The 18,749-nt window shown below is 40.1% G+C and overlaps 1 protein-coding gene across 11 annotated transcripts in view; it reads right to left on the bottom strand.

The window, feature by feature from the left end:
• Window positions 1-966: 966 nt before the first annotated feature.
• The window catches only part of BPTF (bromodomain PHD finger transcription factor), a 137,216-nt gene continuing 119,433 nt past the window's right edge, over window positions 967-18,749 (bottom strand). For 7 of the 11 annotated variants that reach the window (XM_039235984.1, XM_039235977.1, XM_039235987.1 and 4 more), the window contains 6 exons: window positions 18,028-18,356; window positions 15,037-15,210; window positions 14,084-14,276; window positions 13,158-13,242; window positions 7,055-7,241; window positions 967-1,893 (listed from right to left, as the gene is read on the bottom strand). In XM_039235984.1, coding sequence (XP_039091915.1) covers window positions 1,857-1,893; window positions 7,055-7,241; window positions 13,158-13,242; window positions 14,084-14,276; window positions 15,037-15,210; window positions 18,028-18,356 — 1,005 coding nt within the window. In that variant the 3' untranslated portion in view covers window positions 967-1,856. Of the gene's footprint in view, window positions 1,894-2,374; window positions 2,701-7,054; window positions 7,242-13,157; window positions 13,243-14,083; window positions 14,277-15,036; window positions 15,211-18,027; window positions 18,357-18,749 lie in introns of those variants that run through there. The other 4 variants (XM_039235980.1, XM_039235983.1, XM_039235988.1 and 1 more) reach the window with 2 other exon arrangements.

Here is an 18,749-nt window from a genome sequence, read left to right as displayed (position 1 = left end):
AGCACAGTGCATACAACAGGTAACATTTTTTTGAAAAGTAAAAGGACAAAATAACCTGTATTTGACTACTTCCATGTTAGTATTTTAAGCAAAAACTGTTTTCACGTTTTCATATTGAGCAGTTAGTCTCTTTAGGTTTGTAAGCAGAGGTTTAAGTGACATTTGTATGTACAAAAAGGAATGGGCTTCATGAGATAAAATTAACCCAGAACAGCCTGCACACCTGAGTCTGTAATAAGGAAGAACTGGGCACCGGAGCAACCTCTTTCCTTTAAGAAACTAAGGTCTGGGAAAGGTTTTGCATAGCAGGGTGAGATTAAACACAAGGAAACTTTAAAAACATGATTAGACAAATTCCAGAAACTGTTAGGACAAAGCTAATACGAATCAGTGCAAAATCTAGTAAAATTTTTGCAAAGCTGCACAAACCAATTATGGCAGATGTTACAGAAGCGATTATCACAACGCGGTAACACAGTGTGGAAGGTTAGAACACCGAAAGGAAAAACATGCAAAATAGATCTTCCTCTGTTGTTTCCATCTTTCCCCCTACTTGCTTACATTACTTTTTATGTGGAAAAAAACAAAACCCCAGAAATCCAAAGAAGTCAACCAACAAACAAAAAATACAAAACGGATGAAGTCATCTAAAAAATGCCCTTCATAAAACAGAAGCAGCTGTCTGTAACTGCTAATCTGCCTGGTATGATACAATGTACAGATGAGGGCAATGTGTATTTTGCCACATTACCTGTTTTATTAGTATGATCAACTGATGCAACAGGATTAGCACCCCTGAAGATTTTTCTTTGATGTAGTGACAGTGGGCTGGGCGCTATAAAACGAAGGGCCACTGCTGTCCTGGAGAAACCCAGGTACAATTAGGTTCGTCAGCCTTGTGTTTACCTGGCGGCCCTCCCTTTCCCCTCAAAGGCTTACAGACAATCATTAGCGCACATTCAGAGACACCGTCTGTGGGAGAAAAATGATCTCCATTTATTTTGTTTCATATACATCCATAGTTGAATTTTAATACAAAAAGAAAAAAAAATTAGAATCTGACAAATGTTTACAAACAAGATACCTTCAAATAGATTTTACTCAGTTTCGCCTGGTGCAGAGTAAATGACAACTTGTACTGTTATATTCAAGGCAACAGAGTCTGTAGTCCAGGACCACTTAGCCCAGCCTTTTTATGCAAGCTTAGTTTTTATCTACCATGAACAATAAACTCATTGTTGATTCCCAGTTGTGTGTGTGTGTATGTGTGCATATGTGTACATAGCAGCTCCTTTCATAGAAAGAAAAGACATCTAGAGGTCGTCTTGTACTTTTACCTACAGGAATCATGATAAGATACAGAATGGATTACATGTAACCAGGGCTGGATTTTATAAGAAAAAATAATTAGCTGACAAATGAGGGCAGCAATAAAAAAGCGTCTTTTTTGCAACAATAAATAAATACAGTCAAAAGTTTTCTGTGAGACTCTAAACCAGCTTCTTCACTGAAGAGCAGACGTGGCATTTCCATGGAGTTACACTTGACCCCATATTATCTTTTTTTCTTGCTTTCTTTTTTCTTTTTTTTTTTCAATAAACAAAGTTTTCCCGCTTCTGCCACAATAGTAAAACCATTTGATCTTGACAAGATAATGGTGTCGTTGACTTTGCTTTTCCCTTGTCCGTTGGACAAAATTGGCCAAGAATATAATTGGACTGTTATGACCAATAAAAACGAAGTTTAGGTCAAGTCTTGTCAGGATAACCTGACTAAAAACATCTGGCTCCTTAATTTAAAATAGTTCAGACAACCAGACTCTTGCTGTGTTTTATGTTAGGTTAACACGCTGAACTTTAAGAAGCTGTAGACTGCAGTTTGTTGTTATGAGACCTACAGAATACAGAAAAAAGGGAACAATTAAGCACCCTTCATTTTTGAAAACAATGATGCTTTATGTGGATGCCAAGGTCAGTCTGTCTGGGAGAAGAGGCAGCCATGTTCTTTCATTTACCCTTGGCAAGCAAATATATGAGCAAGTAAGAAATTGTTAACCTATAATAGAAATTTTCACTGTACACTGAAACATGATAGCTCATTGGAAAAAGCCATTATTAAAATATATATATGTATATATATATTCTCATCTAATAAAGATTATACATTTTTAGCCAATGGGACAAATAGAAACATTTACAGAGGCACTACCATTGTGGTAAAGGGGTGTGTGTGTGTGTGTGTCTGTGTGTGTGTGTACACATACATGCTTATTTACACTGATCTGGGGAATATGAAGAAAAAATTGTATTTAAAAAAAAAAAGAAATAGCAGTATTAAAATCACATTTTTCTATTGAAGTCCAGAAAGTCTCCTCTCTAGTTTCACAGTTTTATTCACAACTTTCGTTAGTAAAAACCACACCGCTGCACTGCCGCCAGTACTCAGGGTGCGGTCTACTGCGGCAGGGCGGGTAAACACAGCATCCCGGAGGTTACAATTCTTAAGTACACTGTTCAACATGGCCGCTAGAATAAACCATTTACTACTGTACATATATTTTAAACATTAAAACATTAAATTAACTAATATGAACTTGGGGGGGGGTTTGAATTAGGTAATCACGTGGAACAATAAAAGAAAGAGTGACCCCAACATCCAGTTCTGATTCCAGTTAAAAATTCAGACTAAAGATATCAGAATCTGTAAGAAAAGAAAGAACATGGATGGTATAAATGATGAATTACAACAAAGCACAGTAATGAAAATAATGTGCAAACAATGCTGGAGATCATAAATTAAAAATGGGGAAAATATGGCAATGGAAATACCGGAAACCCATAAATCAATCACATTTCAATGAATGGCTACATGTAGGTTTCAGTCTGCCTTAAACCTGGAAAGCAACAAAAATTCCCTGAAATCTCACATTTCAGTTTGTAGAATTGAGAAAATTTGTCAATTTGCTCCCACATTCCGTAATGAATATCATGTGAACTCAAATAAAATAAAAAGCTACAAAAAATAACCGGGTGACAAGCTCTCCTACGTGGCCCCGGACTGTGCAGACCCAGCCCCTGGACCTGTTCTTTCCCCAACTCCTTTGTTTTGCCACAGGCCCGCAGATGCTTCCTCCTCCCTCACCGGCAGCTGCTGTCGTTCCCACTCTGGGTTCTGCCTGCAAGCCCGGAGCAGGGTGGGATCCAAATCCCCCAGCTTCCACCTCACAGTTACCACCAAAGTCTAAATAAAGCCTTTCCAATGAAAAAAAGGCAACTGTAGAAATTTATTTGGAGGAATCACTGCAAGAGGTGCGAATACAAAAGCAGGGAGAGACTTAAAGTAAGTTGTGGTCCTCTTATCCCAATATTTACTCAACCCGAAGTCCAGGCTCCCTAGGATGAATTACTCTGAACATCAGTTCTTTGGTGGTAGATTTCTTACACTGCCATTTCTTGTTTTATCAACTTCATATTGCTTAAATCCTGCTACAGCAAATGATAACTAAGCTTACATAACCATTTTCCCACTTCCCTTCTTGAATCCAACTTTTACTTCTAATTTTAAATTAAGTCTTTCTGTGCTTTGTCTATAGGCTGATTCTAAAAGTTGAACATCAATGTACTGTTTACATTGTTATGACTATGTAAATATTTTTCTCCTTGTGCCACCTACTCCTTTGCTAAGAGGGCATTCTTAGCATTCCTATACAACTTTATGTTTTTCATGGGATCTTGAATGGCCTTTCATTTTTTCCTCTTACCTTCTTAAACTAGTAACTATCCAATGTATGAATCATTTATCCCTACAGACACCTTCCTCTTGGGAATGGTCAATTCTCCTGCTCCAGTTTGGACTGCTTGCTGCACAAATGTCATTGTGGTTAGAGTAATTCTATTATTTTCCTGAAGCTCTTGTTTCTTGGAATCAAGATCTTTTGTTTTCTCGATTTGTTTCATTTTGCTAGTGCACACCTTAAAATAACTTGCTAAGAAAGGACTCACAGAAGGAGTCCCTTTCTGAGTCCTTCCAGGATGGAAAGTGTATTTGTTCTGCCCCTGTACTTGACTGGTTGGACACAGGATCCTAGGCTAAAAATCATTTTTCCTCAGACTTTTAGATGTATTCCTCCAAAGTCCTCTGGCATTCCATGTTGTTAGAGAAAAGTCTGATACCAGTCTAATTCTTAGGGCTTCATAGATTGTCTGTTTTATCTTTAGAAATGCCGAGAAAAGCTGCTTTTATCCTTGGCATCTGGAAATTTTACAGTGATGTGTATGTGGGATGGACTTTTTCCCATTTGTCCAGCTGTTTATCAACGGTCCTTATCATTCCATATCCCTCTCACTCCACAAGAATGTAAGCCCCATAGGGATTCAATTATCTGACACATAGCAAGCAGGGTCTCAATAATCATTTGATGAATGAATGAATCTGTTTTGCTTGGATTTGAAGTCTTGTGCCTCTCATCAGCTCAGGAAATTTTTTTGTATTAGTCTTTTGATAATTTCTTCTCCTCAGTTTTCTCTATTCTTCCTTTCTGGAATTTCCATTGAGTATTGAAAATGCTACAATGCATTTTTTTCCTTTCATATTTTTCACCTACTTGTGTTTTTGTTCTTTACATTGAGAAAGTCTGATTTTAACTTCCACTGTTTACAATACGCTTAGTGTTTCTTCTAGCCACTCTTTCTAATTGTTCTTTATTCCTAATACCCCTAATACCCCTAATATCCTTTTTGCCATTTTGTAGATTCAAGATCCTTTTTTTTTTAAAGTATACTCTACCAGCAATGTGGGCTTGAACTCATAACCCCAAGATCGTGGTCTACCAACTGAGCCTGGCAGGTGCCTCTAAGTTCAATATCTCGTAAAATTTCTCCTGGGACATGATTTAGAGGCTTGTTTTTTTTTTTTTTTAGAGTTCTCTTTCATCTGTTCTGCTATACCTTGACCTTTCTCTTTTACACTGCAAGCTTTCCTTACATATCTGGTCATCCCTGGCTATCCGTTCACGCTTAAGAAGAGTAAGTTAAAGGACCAGATAGGTGCCTACAAAGTCCTATGTACCTGGGTAGGGCTGACTGGCAAGTGGTTGCTTTCAACCAGGGTTTCTTACTTTCAGTGCTACTTACATTTGGGGGCTGGAGAATTTGTTGGGGACGGGGCTGTCTTGTGCACGAGGACGTTTAGTTGCATCTCTGATCTCTACCTATTAGATGTCAGCACTACTTTCACCTCTAAGTGACAAACAAAAATGCCTCCAGGCACTGCTATATATCCCGTGGGAAGTGTGAGGGTGGGCAAATTATCCCAGTCGAGAGCCACAACTGTAGGGTGCAGGGGCTGTGGGCCAAACCGAACCTCACGTCTTTACTCTGAGTCCGATTCTCTTCTATCTACTCCCGTTCTCTGCAGTTCATTCCATTTCTTACGGGAAGAAAACTTGTGTTCTTCCAGTTCTTTGGGCTTCCCACCCAGGGCTGTACTCAGGTTAAAAAGGGTGCCTAGCCTTTCTAAGGATCTTTCAGTCCTCTCTTCCTTCTAGTGGATTTTGGAGTCTCCGTGTTGGAGGCTCACGGTAGGCCTACTGGTCGCAAGCTGTCACCTCTGCTGAAAAGCCCTCGAGGAGCAGGAGTCTGGGCCGTGGCGTCCCTGGCGTCCCTGGCATTGTCAGACCCTCTCTCATCAGCCTTCTGGATCCCGGAATGTGGGGAAACCTTATCAGCTAACATCTACCACATTCTTCTCATATTCTGAGTTTATCCCTTTTTATTCCTTCGTTACGGTTTCATGAGGGACTTTCCCATACTAAGTCGTCCTTCAGCTGAGGTTCTACAGCTAACGGGTTAGCAGACAGGAGAGGATGCAAATGGGGGTTTTAGAGGTTCTGTAAAACCTCTTCGTGCTTGGTCTAGAGCCTGCCCATCTACCCGGTTTCCTTCCTTCCTCGCTTATGCTTTTTGAGTCCTTGGGACCCGTTCGCTAGGCCTGTCCTTCACTTGCAGTTTATATAAACTGAGCCTGAAGCACTGCTCCTGGCCCACCTTGCCACAGGACAAGGAGAGAGACAGCACCCTATGGGTCCTCCTCAGGGGACAATAGCTAAGCAGAGCGCTGACCCTTACACCGGGGTGCGCACAGGTCACTAGATACTAGAGATGCCCGGGTCCCAGGCCAGCCAGGATCTGCCCAATCTGAGTACCTAGGAAGGAGCACGCAAGCTGGTGGGCGGGGCACGGGGAGTGGTAAGCATCAGGGTTACGGGGCGGTGGCAGTTATCACGGGAAAAGAGAACCGGGCTCTGTTGGAAAGAAGAAAGTCATGGGCTTGAGAAGGGGAGCCTGAGGTTCAGAAACAAAAGGCACGAAGGCGCTATATTCGAATATCATGCAAAGTTGCTCACTGCTTCTGTGTCACTGGACATTCAAAGTAAAGGTCTGTGGACTTAAAGTCTAGTTTTGCCCATGGGAAAAATACACAGAGAAATAAAACATTTTATGATTTTGAAAATATGGCAAGCATAAAGGAGAAAATGCTTAAATCCCCCTGCCTGGTCTTCCCCTTACTCTACCCTATAGGACAGTAATTTTTATGCTTTGGTAAACTCAGCAAGGGCAGGAGCTCTGTCTTGCTAACTGCATTTTATGTGCCCCATGGCATGTTTCTTTTTTAAATATATATATATTTTTATTAAATAAACTCTACATCCAACATGGGGCTTGAACTCACTGCCCTAAGATCAAGATTTGCAATTAAGATAGCATCTTGCATTCTGTAAGCATCTGATAAATGGTTTTTTATTAAAAAAAACAAAAACAAAAACAAAAACCAAGTGTTAAGCAGATCACAAACTCAGCAACTTCTCATTGTTGAGTTGGTCTTCTTGTCCATGGCGGTGCTTTGCAATACTAGAGTCTTGATTTTTTTTTTTAAATGATTCTTGGTTTCAAGGTTCAAATTCATCATAAACTGCATTGGCTGATCTCATACACAAAAACAGCATAAAGAATTGGAGCAGCTGGATTAATTTAGAACATGGAACACATTTGCTCACCTGCTAGCCTTGAATCCTTTCAATTTCTGTACAAAGAATGATTCAAGAACTTCTGCACACTGGTAAAAAGGCGAGTCACTCGGATTGTAGTAACGACAGTTATCAAAAATTTTGGTCATATCTGCCACAAATTCTGTCAGCTTTTCATAATACCGTCTTTGCACTCTTTCCTCCATGGTGGCAAGGTCTTAAAAACACAAAATGTAGAACACTTTTAAAGCCTGAAGGCAGCTCCAGTGTGAAGACTGCCCACAGTCCTAACAAGAACATAGGTTTCCTGCCCGAGCAGCCCTGGAGCCAAGCTGATTCACACTGAGGACTATTTAGCGATTCACAAAGAAAACAGGAGCCCTTCTCCAATTTTGTTTTTGACTGGGGGAGCCTAAAATATAAATCTTGGCTACTGTTAAGCAGGTTCTTTTACTTTCAGTTAATGAGGGAACAGCTCTTCATTCGGCTGGGTTGAAATAAAGGAAACTACACTCACATGATCAATACACATTGAAGTACATTTTTACATGCAAACAATTATGTGTATCACATGTACAAAGAGAAGGAGGGAATCAAAAATAAAGAACAAAAAATATCTTTGTGGCTTTGTGATACCTGTATTATTAAAAAAATTTTTTTTAAACATTTATTTATTTTTGAGAGACAGAGCATGAGCAGGGGAGGGGCAGAGAGAGAGGGAGATACAGAATTCGAAGCAGGCTCGAGGGCCCGAGCTGTCAGCCCAGAGCCTGACACGGGGCTTGAACTCACAAACTGTGAGATCATGACCTGAGCCCAAGTTGGACACTTAACCAACTGAGCCACCCAAGCGCGCCATGATACATGTATTAGATTTTAATACCATCATTTTACTTTCTTTATTAATTTTTATTATTAACTTATATTGGTGACATGTGACAATGTTTTTATTGATTTTTGAGGGAGAGAGAGAGCCAGAATGAGAGCTGGGGAGGGGCAGAGAGAGACACACAGAATCCGAAGCAGGCTCCAGGCTCTGAGCTGTCAGCACAGAGTCTGATGTGGAGCTTGAACTCATGAACCGTGACCGTGAGATTATGACCTGAGCCGAAGTCGGACGCTCAAACAACTGAGCCACCCAGGCGCCCCAAGTGACACTAACTTAACACTTAAGGTGGCAAGGATATAAAGTGTCCACTTAAAGGGAAAAATATTAGCGGATATGAATAAAAATCTTAGTATCTAATACCACAAGCAGTATGCAGAGATGACTCAAATCTTTCAGGTGGGACAAAGGTAACTGCTTTGGAATATACTGAGCTTAATCTTCCCGAAATAACATTAGGTCCTAGGAGAAAGTTGTGTTTGAAAAGAAAATTCCACCTATGACCTCACATAAAAACCTCGGAGAATGTGGGGTACTGGGGCGGCTCAGTTGGTTAAACATCTGACTTTAGCTCAGGTCATGATCTTGTGGTTTGTAGGTTCAAGCCCCGCAACGGGCTCTGTGCTGACAGCTACCAGCCTGGAGTCTGTTTCAGATTCTGTGTCTCCCTCTCTCTCTATGCCCTTCTCCTGCTTGTGCTCTTTCTCTCAAAAATAAATAAACATTAAGAAAAAAGAGAAAATACAATTCCAAACTTAATTTCAATGATTATTTTAGAATTTGAGAGAATGATTTTAAAGTTCAAGAACACCTAAGAAACATCTGAAAAATACACGTAAAAGGAGAGAACTTAATCTAGCAGACATTAAGCAAATAATATACAGCTGTGACAACGGGAAGTGTGACGTCTTGCAGGATGACACAGACGTTAACAGAACTGTATTCCAAACAGGAACAGACCTGTGTTCAGCATAAGAATTTTACGTTATGTCAAAGATGTCATTTCAAATAAGCAAAGTAAGAAAAATTCATGAAGGAATTGGGTTGAGGCAACTGCCTACACAGCTGAAGAAAAAATTCAACCTCACACTAATGCCCAAGCAATTCTAGCTGCATTACAACGTACGGTCAACAATGAAAACCATAAGAAGGACTAAAAGACACAACATTGTGAATGTAATTAATCACTGAATTGTGCATAGTAAGTAGTTATGTTACATATATTTTAACACACACACGCACACACACGTCTGTCTCTGACCGTGACTGTAGGCAGTGGAAAAACAGAAGTGCAGACATGCTCCCAGCCTCGTGAAACCCCCAGACTTGGGCTCGTCTGCGGTGTGCAAGGTATGGAGGCTGTACAGGAAAGGGCAAACATCTGACACAGCACATCATTCTTGTACTTAAGTTCTGCATGCTTAATTGCCTGGTTAACTTTAATAATGTATATGAACAGTGCTGGGACGTTTTGTGATTCCAACTTAATTACACATCCCTTAAAAAGAAAGTACTAGGAGAACATATAGGTGAGTATTTCTATATCTGGGGAAGGGCAAAAGACTAAAAGGCATGACTCCAGAGGCAAAATTCATAATGACTAATAGATTTAAATCCAACAGCGTTAAAAATGATCAAACGCCAAAAAAATCAATATGAAACTTTAAAAAATTGTTTATTTTTGAGAGAGAGAGGAAGAGAGAGAATTCCAAGAAGGCCCTATGCTGTCAGCACGGAGCTTGACGCAGGGCTCGATTCCATGAACCGTGAGATCATGACCTGAGCCGAAATCAGGAGTTTGACACTCAACTAACTGAGCCACCCATGAGGATCAGTATGAAACTTTTAAATGTCCTTTGTATATAATGAGCACTTAAGGAACACTGACAACAATATGAACATCCCAAGAGAAAAGTGGGCAAAATGCATAAACAGGAAATGCACATCAAGTTCAAACACTAAGTATATACATCACTTAGTTACTGAAGTCACGCAAAGCCAAAGAACCACGCTCTTTGTCCAAATTGGCAGATCTTAAAAATAAATGCATCAGCCTATTTTCAACAATGACTCCGCAACAGAGTATGAGAGTGGTAGTACACTTCACATTTTACTCTCTATACCTCTGTAACGTCTGTACCCCTAACATGTTTTTTTGAAATTAATATTTTCCAAAAAAATCCCATCAAAAGCATGATAACACGTAGTGTTTTCAAGAGTGGAGAGAGAAAGGTACAGTCATACACTATTATTGGAAACTGGTTCAATTTGCTGCAGTGCAATTTGAAAATATTTATCAAAAGCTTAATGAATATATATATATATTCATATAGTATGTATATAGTATATATATTCATATATATATACTATTTGACCCAGAAATGCTAATTCTTGGCATTTCCCCTCAGAAAACAAACAGGTGCAGGCAGCTGCATGAATGAAGATATTCCCAGAGGTGGTGTTTATAACAGCAAAAACTGCACACAACTGAAAAACCCATTAAGAGAGAGGTGATTAAGTACATTATCTTAATTGCATACAATTAAAAACGACGTAGGCCTATACTACAGCTGGTGTGGAAAAGGTACCAACAAATTTAGAAAGTATGTTATAAAATGGGATTCATTCATATAACCCTGTTTCTGTTTAAAAATTTTTATAAAAGCTGCCAATCTTGTTGGCTCCCTCATTCCCTGAAAATAAACTATTTTCAATTTAGCCTATATCACTGCAGACATTTTTATGCATTTCTAAACACATTTATATGCTCATAGAAAGTATATTATTGTTTGATGCTTAAAGCCTATGTATTTTTCTGTAACTTTTATTTTCTTTCAACAGTATTTCTTGGAGATCTGTATTATTTTCATGTATATACCTAACTACAACAGGATGTGTATCTTGATGGTTAATAAAGATGAAGGGGGAAAAAAAAGACCAGAAAACCACCCAGCTCTTCAAGAAAAGAATTTTGGTACAATTAGTTAAAGTATATTCAATTCACAGGCTACAGAAAACCCTTAAAGTCATGTTATTGAACATTAATGACACAGCGCATGTTTGTCAAACAGAGGACTCTATTTATTTACCTACTTATTTTTAAGCCTTTTTTTTTTTTTTTTTAAGTAATCTTTACACCCAATGTGGGGCTTAAACTCACAATCCTGAGATCAAGAGCCACATGCTTCCCCTACTGAGCCAGCCAGGGGCCCCTCTAAAGATCATTGTATGATCTCAATTCTCTCTTTCACTCTCTCTCTCTCTCTTTCTCTCTCTCTCTCTCTCTCTCTCTCTCTCACACACACACACACACACACACACACGTACACACACATGCATGCACACCAAAATGGGATTCAGTAAGGAAAAGATCAAGGTGCATCCTATCTTCTATTTTTTTATTTCCTAGTTTTTTTACAATTGTGTTATGTTAAGAAGCAGAATTATGAGAGTGCCTGGGTGGTTCAGTCAGTTAAGCATCTTACTCTTGACTCAAGTCATGATCTCACGGTTCGTGGGTTTGAGACCCATGTTGGGCTCTGCACTGACAGCATGAAGCCTGCTTGGAATTTCTCTCTCCCTCTCTCCCTGCCCTGGCCCCACTCATGCATGTGCAGCGTGCTCTCTCTCAAAAATAAAGAAACTTTTAAAAAAGCAGAATTATCTATCTAAATAAATATCCTTAGATATTTCTCAAAAGAGATTATAATGACGTAAAATATGTGTAAGGACTAGTGTCTTCTACCTTCAACACCAGAACAGAGGTAATGGCTACCTGCTGGTTGTTCAGATAAGTTTTAACTATGCCCTCACACCTACTTGACCTTCACGTTTTCCCCTCTTCGAAGTTGTCGTCAAACACAAACCCTTCCCATTTCTTACAACTGAAATAGAACTGACATATGACTGTATCAGTTCCAGGTGTACAACATAATTATCTGATATATGTGTGTACTGCAAGCTGATTACCCAGTAAGTTTAATTAACATCTATCACCAACCACATAGAGTAAAAAAGTACTTTTTTCTTGTGATGAGAACTGTTCAGATAATTCTTAGCAACTTTCAAATGTACAATAAAATCCTTCTCATTTTATTGATTGATTTATAATGTTTTATTTACTTATTTATTTATTCTTATTTAAAAAAGTTTTTTTAATGTTTTATTTATTTTTGAGAGAGAGAGAGAGACAGCATGATCAGTGGAGGGTCAGAGAGAGAGGGAGACACAGAATCCGAAGACAGGCTTCAGGCTCTGAGCTGTCAGTACAGAGCCCGACACGGGGCTCAAACCCACAAACCGTGAGATCAATGACCTGAGCTGAAGTCAGATGCTTAACCGACTGATCCAAGCAGGCGCCCCAATGTTTTATTTATTTTTGAGAGAGAGCAAGCGAGTATGAGGAGGGGAGGGTCAGTGAGAGAAGGAGACACAGAATTGGAAGCAGGCTTCAGGCTCTGAGCTGTCAGCACAGAGCCCAGTGCGGGGCTTGAACCCACAAACCGTGAGATCATGACCTGAGCCGAAGTCGGACGCTTAACCGACTAGGCCACCCTGGCGCCCCTAAAATCCTTCTCATTTAAAAGATGGTCAGCTGGAGTTGCTCTTTTCATTGACAATTTTGGGAGCTTTTATCTACATTTTAGTTTTTATAATTTCATTTGCAGATAAACTTTTTTGAATATTATCATCTCAAGCTGTTCATCTCAATAAAATTACTCGTAACTGTTACTTGTTGCCATTTTTCCCCCCTGGGAAATGGGGACATGTGCTCTTGGATCTCTACTGTAGGACCATCGAATTTGCTTTCCTCCAAGAAAAGATGAGGAAGAGGTGACAGGGAGTGATGAGCGACTCAGACCCTGACCCGCCACTGATTTCACTCATCTTCTGCATGGTTGTACCGATTTCACTCATCTTCTGTATGGTTGTATAATACTCTGCTTACATACTACCGATTCAGTTCTCCCTCTGCGATGGCCACTGATTTCACTTCTGGTATTTCTGGGGTTATCAACAGTGCTGTGGTGAACTATGCACTTGTACACATGAAAATCCTAAGAAATGAAATCGCTCCGTCCAAGGGAATGCAGATTTAAACTTGACACACACACCTAATTTATCCTAAAGTTCCCACAGCAATTTATTCTTCCACCAGCCTTGCTCAGCACATCGTCACGATGTATCATGGATGGCAGGTATCTGCTGACACTTCTAAAAAACTCCGTACTCAACTGAAGTACCTACCCATAGGCTCCTTAATCACACCGTAATAATCTGGTGCATCATTAGGGTCCACTGGTTCAAGGAAAGGCCAGGCCATCTTATGGGCCTATAATGGGAGAAGAAAACATCATTATTCTCAGGTCATTTAAGTTTCGCATTTGAGCTGTTTTACCAATCAACCTGTAAACCACAAAAGTCGGTTTTAAACCTGACAGATGAAATTATTTATAACACAAATGTGAGTAGAGTTTTGCTCTACTTACAAGTCATCTCGGGGGAGCATGCCCTGGATTAACGGTTCTCAAACGGTGGCCTGAGGACCTCAGCTGCAGGGCTGGAGCACTAGCTTAGAAGACAAGAAATCTGTCCTCTCATTCCAACATGACAACCTGCTACCTGTAAAACTGAGTGGAATGGTTACCACTGCAGACTAGTGAGGTGGCAGAGACATGCTATTAAATAACTCCCTCCACATACTGAGACCACCATTCCCTTTTTAGTTCTTCTTCTTCTTCTTTTTTTAAAGATTTTATTTTTAAGTAATCTCTACACCCAATGCAGGGCTCGAACTCACAACCCCAAGATCAAGAGTCGCCTGCTCTTCCAACTGAGCCAAGCCAGGCACCCCTTCGCTAGAATTTAATCGAACTGTTTTTCAATCTATGGTAGTGAGGTAAACTTTTCTTTAAAAATTATTTAGGTTAAAAAAGTGACTTATTTTAAATACAAGTGTTAGATAAACACCATTTGAGCTAATGCGTGGGTACAGTTAACCTCATGATATCAGTACGTGAAGGACTGGAGTCTGGAGTACTTCACCAGACTAGCTGGAGGTCAGTAAATGATCACAGATTCTGAGACTGGAAGGCTCAAACCCTAGAAATGTCTCCAAAGTCACCGCTGGCTAACTTCCATCTGCAAACACTGCACAAAGAGCATCTTCTCACCTGTAAAGAACGCAGCACCCTTTTCAAACCCTCGTAATCTTTCTCTGTCAGCGGCGTGAGCACTGTCATGGCGTCCTCCGTGGACTGGCACTGTGGACAGACATACTCGTCAATGAGTTCTGCCTCACTCTGCAAGATGCCAACGCAGCGCCCATGGTACCAATTCTGACACCGATCACAGCCAATATAAAATCTGCAAGATCCGAAATGGAAATGTGAGTTCAAAACAGATGGGATCACACTGCTTAAGTTTACTTTAAAAAGTAATAAAACATGCAGCTGACAAGATTCTAACTCTAGGTATAAAATAGTTTTAGTATTACAGTTGTTTTAACACTTCTGAAGACTGACACTCAAAGGTGTTAATTTAGTATTCCTGAAGTTAACAAAGCATTAAAAGTTTATTAAGAACACTGTGTAATACTGGAGAATATGAAGAAAAATGTAAAACATTTGATTGACTTTAAAGCTCGAAACAAAATAAAGCCAGAACTCTTTCAACTAGTACCGTATCAAATGGGAAGCTGGTATTGGCCAACCCCACTGGGAGTTCAAAATCCTGTAAGCTAGTAACAGTCTCAGGGCTTATACCCAATTTAGTGTTTTTTTTCTAACCTACAATAAAGCGCCATTTCAAACACGGATAAAATCCAGACAAGGCAGGCTATTTTAATCTCTCATTAATTTCTATGTTACATATTGAAGAAACAAGTCTACCATTAAACCATATTCTTTCCCAATGCATCTCAAACATTCACTACGAAGCAACATAAATTTTGAAGGGGAGGTAAAGAGGGAAAAAGAGAAAAAAAAAACTGGAAAGGAATTTGTAATGTAAGTAAGTGTATAATATATGCAAAAAATATCTTGCTTTTTATCAAAATAAATAAGTAACCAGTCAGAGCAATTTGGCTTCCTAAATTATTAAATATGATGCTCTTATCAGAACTCACTGTGACTCATCATAAGGTGTTCTGCAGATACAGTACAATTCCTCACTGCTGCCCTCTTGTGCCCGTTTACAATCATTACAGATGTACACATCCATTTTCTTAGCCTCCTTTTCTGTGATGCCAACACATTCTCCATGATACCAGTTAGTACAAAGATCACAGCCAATATAGAACCTAAAAGTATTCACAATGAAAATGACAATGTAATTGTCATTTTGAGCTGCATGATACTTATATCTGTCTTCCCTGTCCTGAATCTCTTTCTTACAGGAGAACTTTCTGCAATGAGTCAGCTAAACATCCTGAATCCAACCATTCTACTACCCCTGGCAAACTACAGCATCAGACACTGTATCAAGTGTGGACACATAAAATCACTCACATCAATTTCAACAAATACACTGTTTAGTGAAATATGGGTCTTTAAAAGCATACTGGAATTTGAAAAAGTAAAACAACACACTGATGGTAATGTCTCCCTCTTAATGAATGTGTGTAAAACTGTAACAGGCACGAAAACCAAAGCCGAAGAATCAAAGACTTACATCTGTCAAACCTATGCCACAGAAGCCGTTTCAATTCAGGGCTATTTCTTAGATAGGTTTGAAAATGTATCTCACAATTTAAATTTGAAAACAAAGCAAAGCGCAAACACCAAGTAGAAGTTACACTACGAGGAACATGCAGGTCAGCCAGGTGCAAAAGATAAATGGTCAAAATATGGCATGAAGAAGAAAACTAAAAAAGGTACAGGTAGTGGCTCAATTTCTACTATGTTTTCTAAATAAACACTGGAATTTAACCTAACTGTAACAGATAATGATGTGGGCCAGCTTTTCAGTCGATGTAATGTAGGTGACAATGTGAGAGTGACAGGCTAATTAACTGGTAAGGAACTGCTCTGACTAAAAACAGGGCAAAAGCGCAGCGTGGAGAGTGATACAGGACAGACATCCCAAACAGGCAAGGTGGGGATGTCGGAGGGTGTGACGGAGGGTAGTCACAGTCAGCCAGCCCTCAAGGCTTCTGTAAGTGAAGACCCCAAATGATGGAATGAATGAAAACCATCTCCATGAGAAACACAGAAAGTATTTAAAAGCGGGGACAGGAGCTGTGTAGGAATGCCGTGTAAAAATCACAGCAAGAATTAGCATGAATCATGAGAAATCAGACTGGCCTTGCTGATACGGTTCTACCAAACTGCTTCTTGGTAGACTGCCCTGGAGAAACGGAAGTAGTCCTCAAACTTCAAACTAAGCTTCCATGTGAATGTAAAGGAATAACACATGGGTGTGTAGTTCATCCTACTTCCATTCATTTTTTTTTTTCTTTTGCATTAAGACTCCTCCATGATTTTCGCTGCCACGGGTGGGGGCTGGGCCTTCCGTGTGGTGGGCTATGTGTTCTGGAAGTAAGCTCAGGACTTGAATTTCAAGTTTTAGGCACTCTCACTGGCTTCCCAAGCTAGTGTGGTACAAGAGATGACAAACTACTCCTAAAATAACACTAACTCATCCCAACTAGAACGGGGAGTGGATGAACCTGGTATACTGATATTTTAATAACAGACTACAAATATGAATTCTCCACAAAATGAGGCGATCTCAGTAGAATGAGCACATGTTTCACATGGACCTCATTTCATGCAGCCTAAGTATGACAAAAACGTTGGTGTGTGAAATGAATTTCTGTGATCTATATTTTAAATAAGCCAAATTAGTCTAATTATTTAAATAAATTCCATACGCAGATATTTTTGCAAATAAACCATGTTCTGCTTTATTCTATAAATCACTGAATATTATTTTGCTTAGAGGGAGGCACACTAGTATTAGAACTAAGGGGGAAAATCAGTTACTAGGGCTCCACGTTTTACATTATGTATAACTTCCAATGGAGATCGTGAAAAGGGAAGGTGCCTAAGCTGATGCGTTGACTTCACCACACGGCTAAATCTACCAACAAAGAGTGTTGACCGAGAACTCGCACATTATAATTTTAAATAGCAACCGCTAGGCAGCTTCAGTGTTGCAACTTAAAACTTCATCGAAGAGGTCACAATTTTATTCTATAAATTGGTTAGGCATCCACTTAAGGTGGATACAAAGCATTGCTAATTCTAAATAATCATGTATTTTTGGCACGATCAAACAATTTGGTGCTATAAAAAATATCGTAGTTAATCTTGGCTTTAAAAAGCTGGCCTACATTTAACTGCTCAAAAGGAAAGCTAGATAGTTGGTTGGATGATAATGATAACAAATGAAACTGCATTGATGGATTAGTGTTTCTAAAATCTTGCATATTTCACCAGCTACAAGGCACAACAGTCAAAAACAGCTTCCAGCTGCCATGCTTATTATCACATTTTTTGAGTGTCGTTATTGAGGGCTGAGTGAAAACACTCCTTGCATTTTTTTTGGCCTTTGTCCCCAGTAAGAAAGTGGGAACTTTGACAAAAATAATATTGAGTTTCCGTGTCCCGATACAAAAACCACAGAGCTGCTTAAAATTGAACAATAAAAAACCAAAACTACTCAAACGTGAAGCCTTGTACACCATTCATATTCACATAGTCTCTGAGCTGTGATGTCATCATAAGCTTTGAACAGACTCCAGAGAGGATGCTCTCAGCTTTGGGCAGTGACAATAACACACCTCCTTCTCCCGACAGCACTACCGATTGGTTTAGAGTTAATCCAGAGAGAAGAGGAGAAAGCAAAAGAGCAACAGAAAGCTTGTTTTTGACAGAAAAGAATGTGATGAAGAACAAACACAGATCATGAACACGTAAACTACAGAAGCTTTACTGCTCTGGTGTCACGTTTAAGAACATCAGATGCAAGACCACAGATGGAGTATCACTGGCCCTACTTTCATTCAACTACTTTCATTGACATGACTACCCATACACTCCTTTTCTTCACAACTGGAAATTTAACAGCTAAGCTTTTAAGAAAATAAACTAAAGCTCAAAAACGATCTACTCACTTAGATTCATCGTAAGGCGTTTTACAGATACAGTAAAGCTTTGTGTCCTTCTTAGTTTCCTTTGAGGTAGTAGAGATCATTTTCTTCTTCTTGGACTTGGAGCTCGAGTCTCTTTCCTCTTCTCGCTTCCTCTTCTGGGAAGCTGCAGGCAGCGTGGCCGTGGCCGTGGCCGTGGCCAGGGGGCCCGTGTGCTGTGGGGGAGGCGGAGGCGGGGGTGAAGGCGGAGGGGCCGGCGGTGCAGGCGGCGCTGCAGGGGAAGTGGCCGCTACCGCTGTGGCCTGCACCATGTCTTTTTCCTTCTTAATTCTCAGGTCTCTTTTGAGCTCTTCCTGTTGTCAATTAAAGACAATACAAGGCTGTCACTGAAGACATGTTCATAGAGGACTCGGCCGGAGGCCTCTGTGTTACCTCCCTTCTCACCTCACGCCCCTGGTCGGAGTGGCTCCACAGGTCAGCCTAGTGTGAGGGGGCTTGTAATTTCGGTGTCATCCTAACTATACCCTGAGCCCAATCAAAACAACGCAAAGTAGGAAGTGAAGATTATGTAACCACTAGCGAGCTGCTACACCTGCAGAAAGATGACCAAGTGTCTGAAAACAATGCCCCCCCCCCCCCCCCGGGGCTTGCTCTTACTGTGCCCTGGCTATCTCACTTGCTGCTCAGAACGGGGTGACATGTGTCCTCACCCACCCAGATGCTTCCTTCTGGCTGCTCTCCGTCTG

The sequence above is a fragment of the Hyaena hyaena genome, unplaced genomic scaffold (assembly GCF_003009895.1).
Source record: "Hyaena hyaena isolate Hyena2069 unplaced genomic scaffold, ASM300989v1 scaffold_104, whole genome shotgun sequence".
Classification (NCBI taxonomy): Eukaryota; Metazoa; Chordata; class Mammalia; order Carnivora; family Hyaenidae; genus Hyaena; species Hyaena hyaena.
The sequence above is the reverse complement of the archived record's forward strand: the minus strand, read 5'-3'. Positions and strand labels throughout refer to the sequence as shown.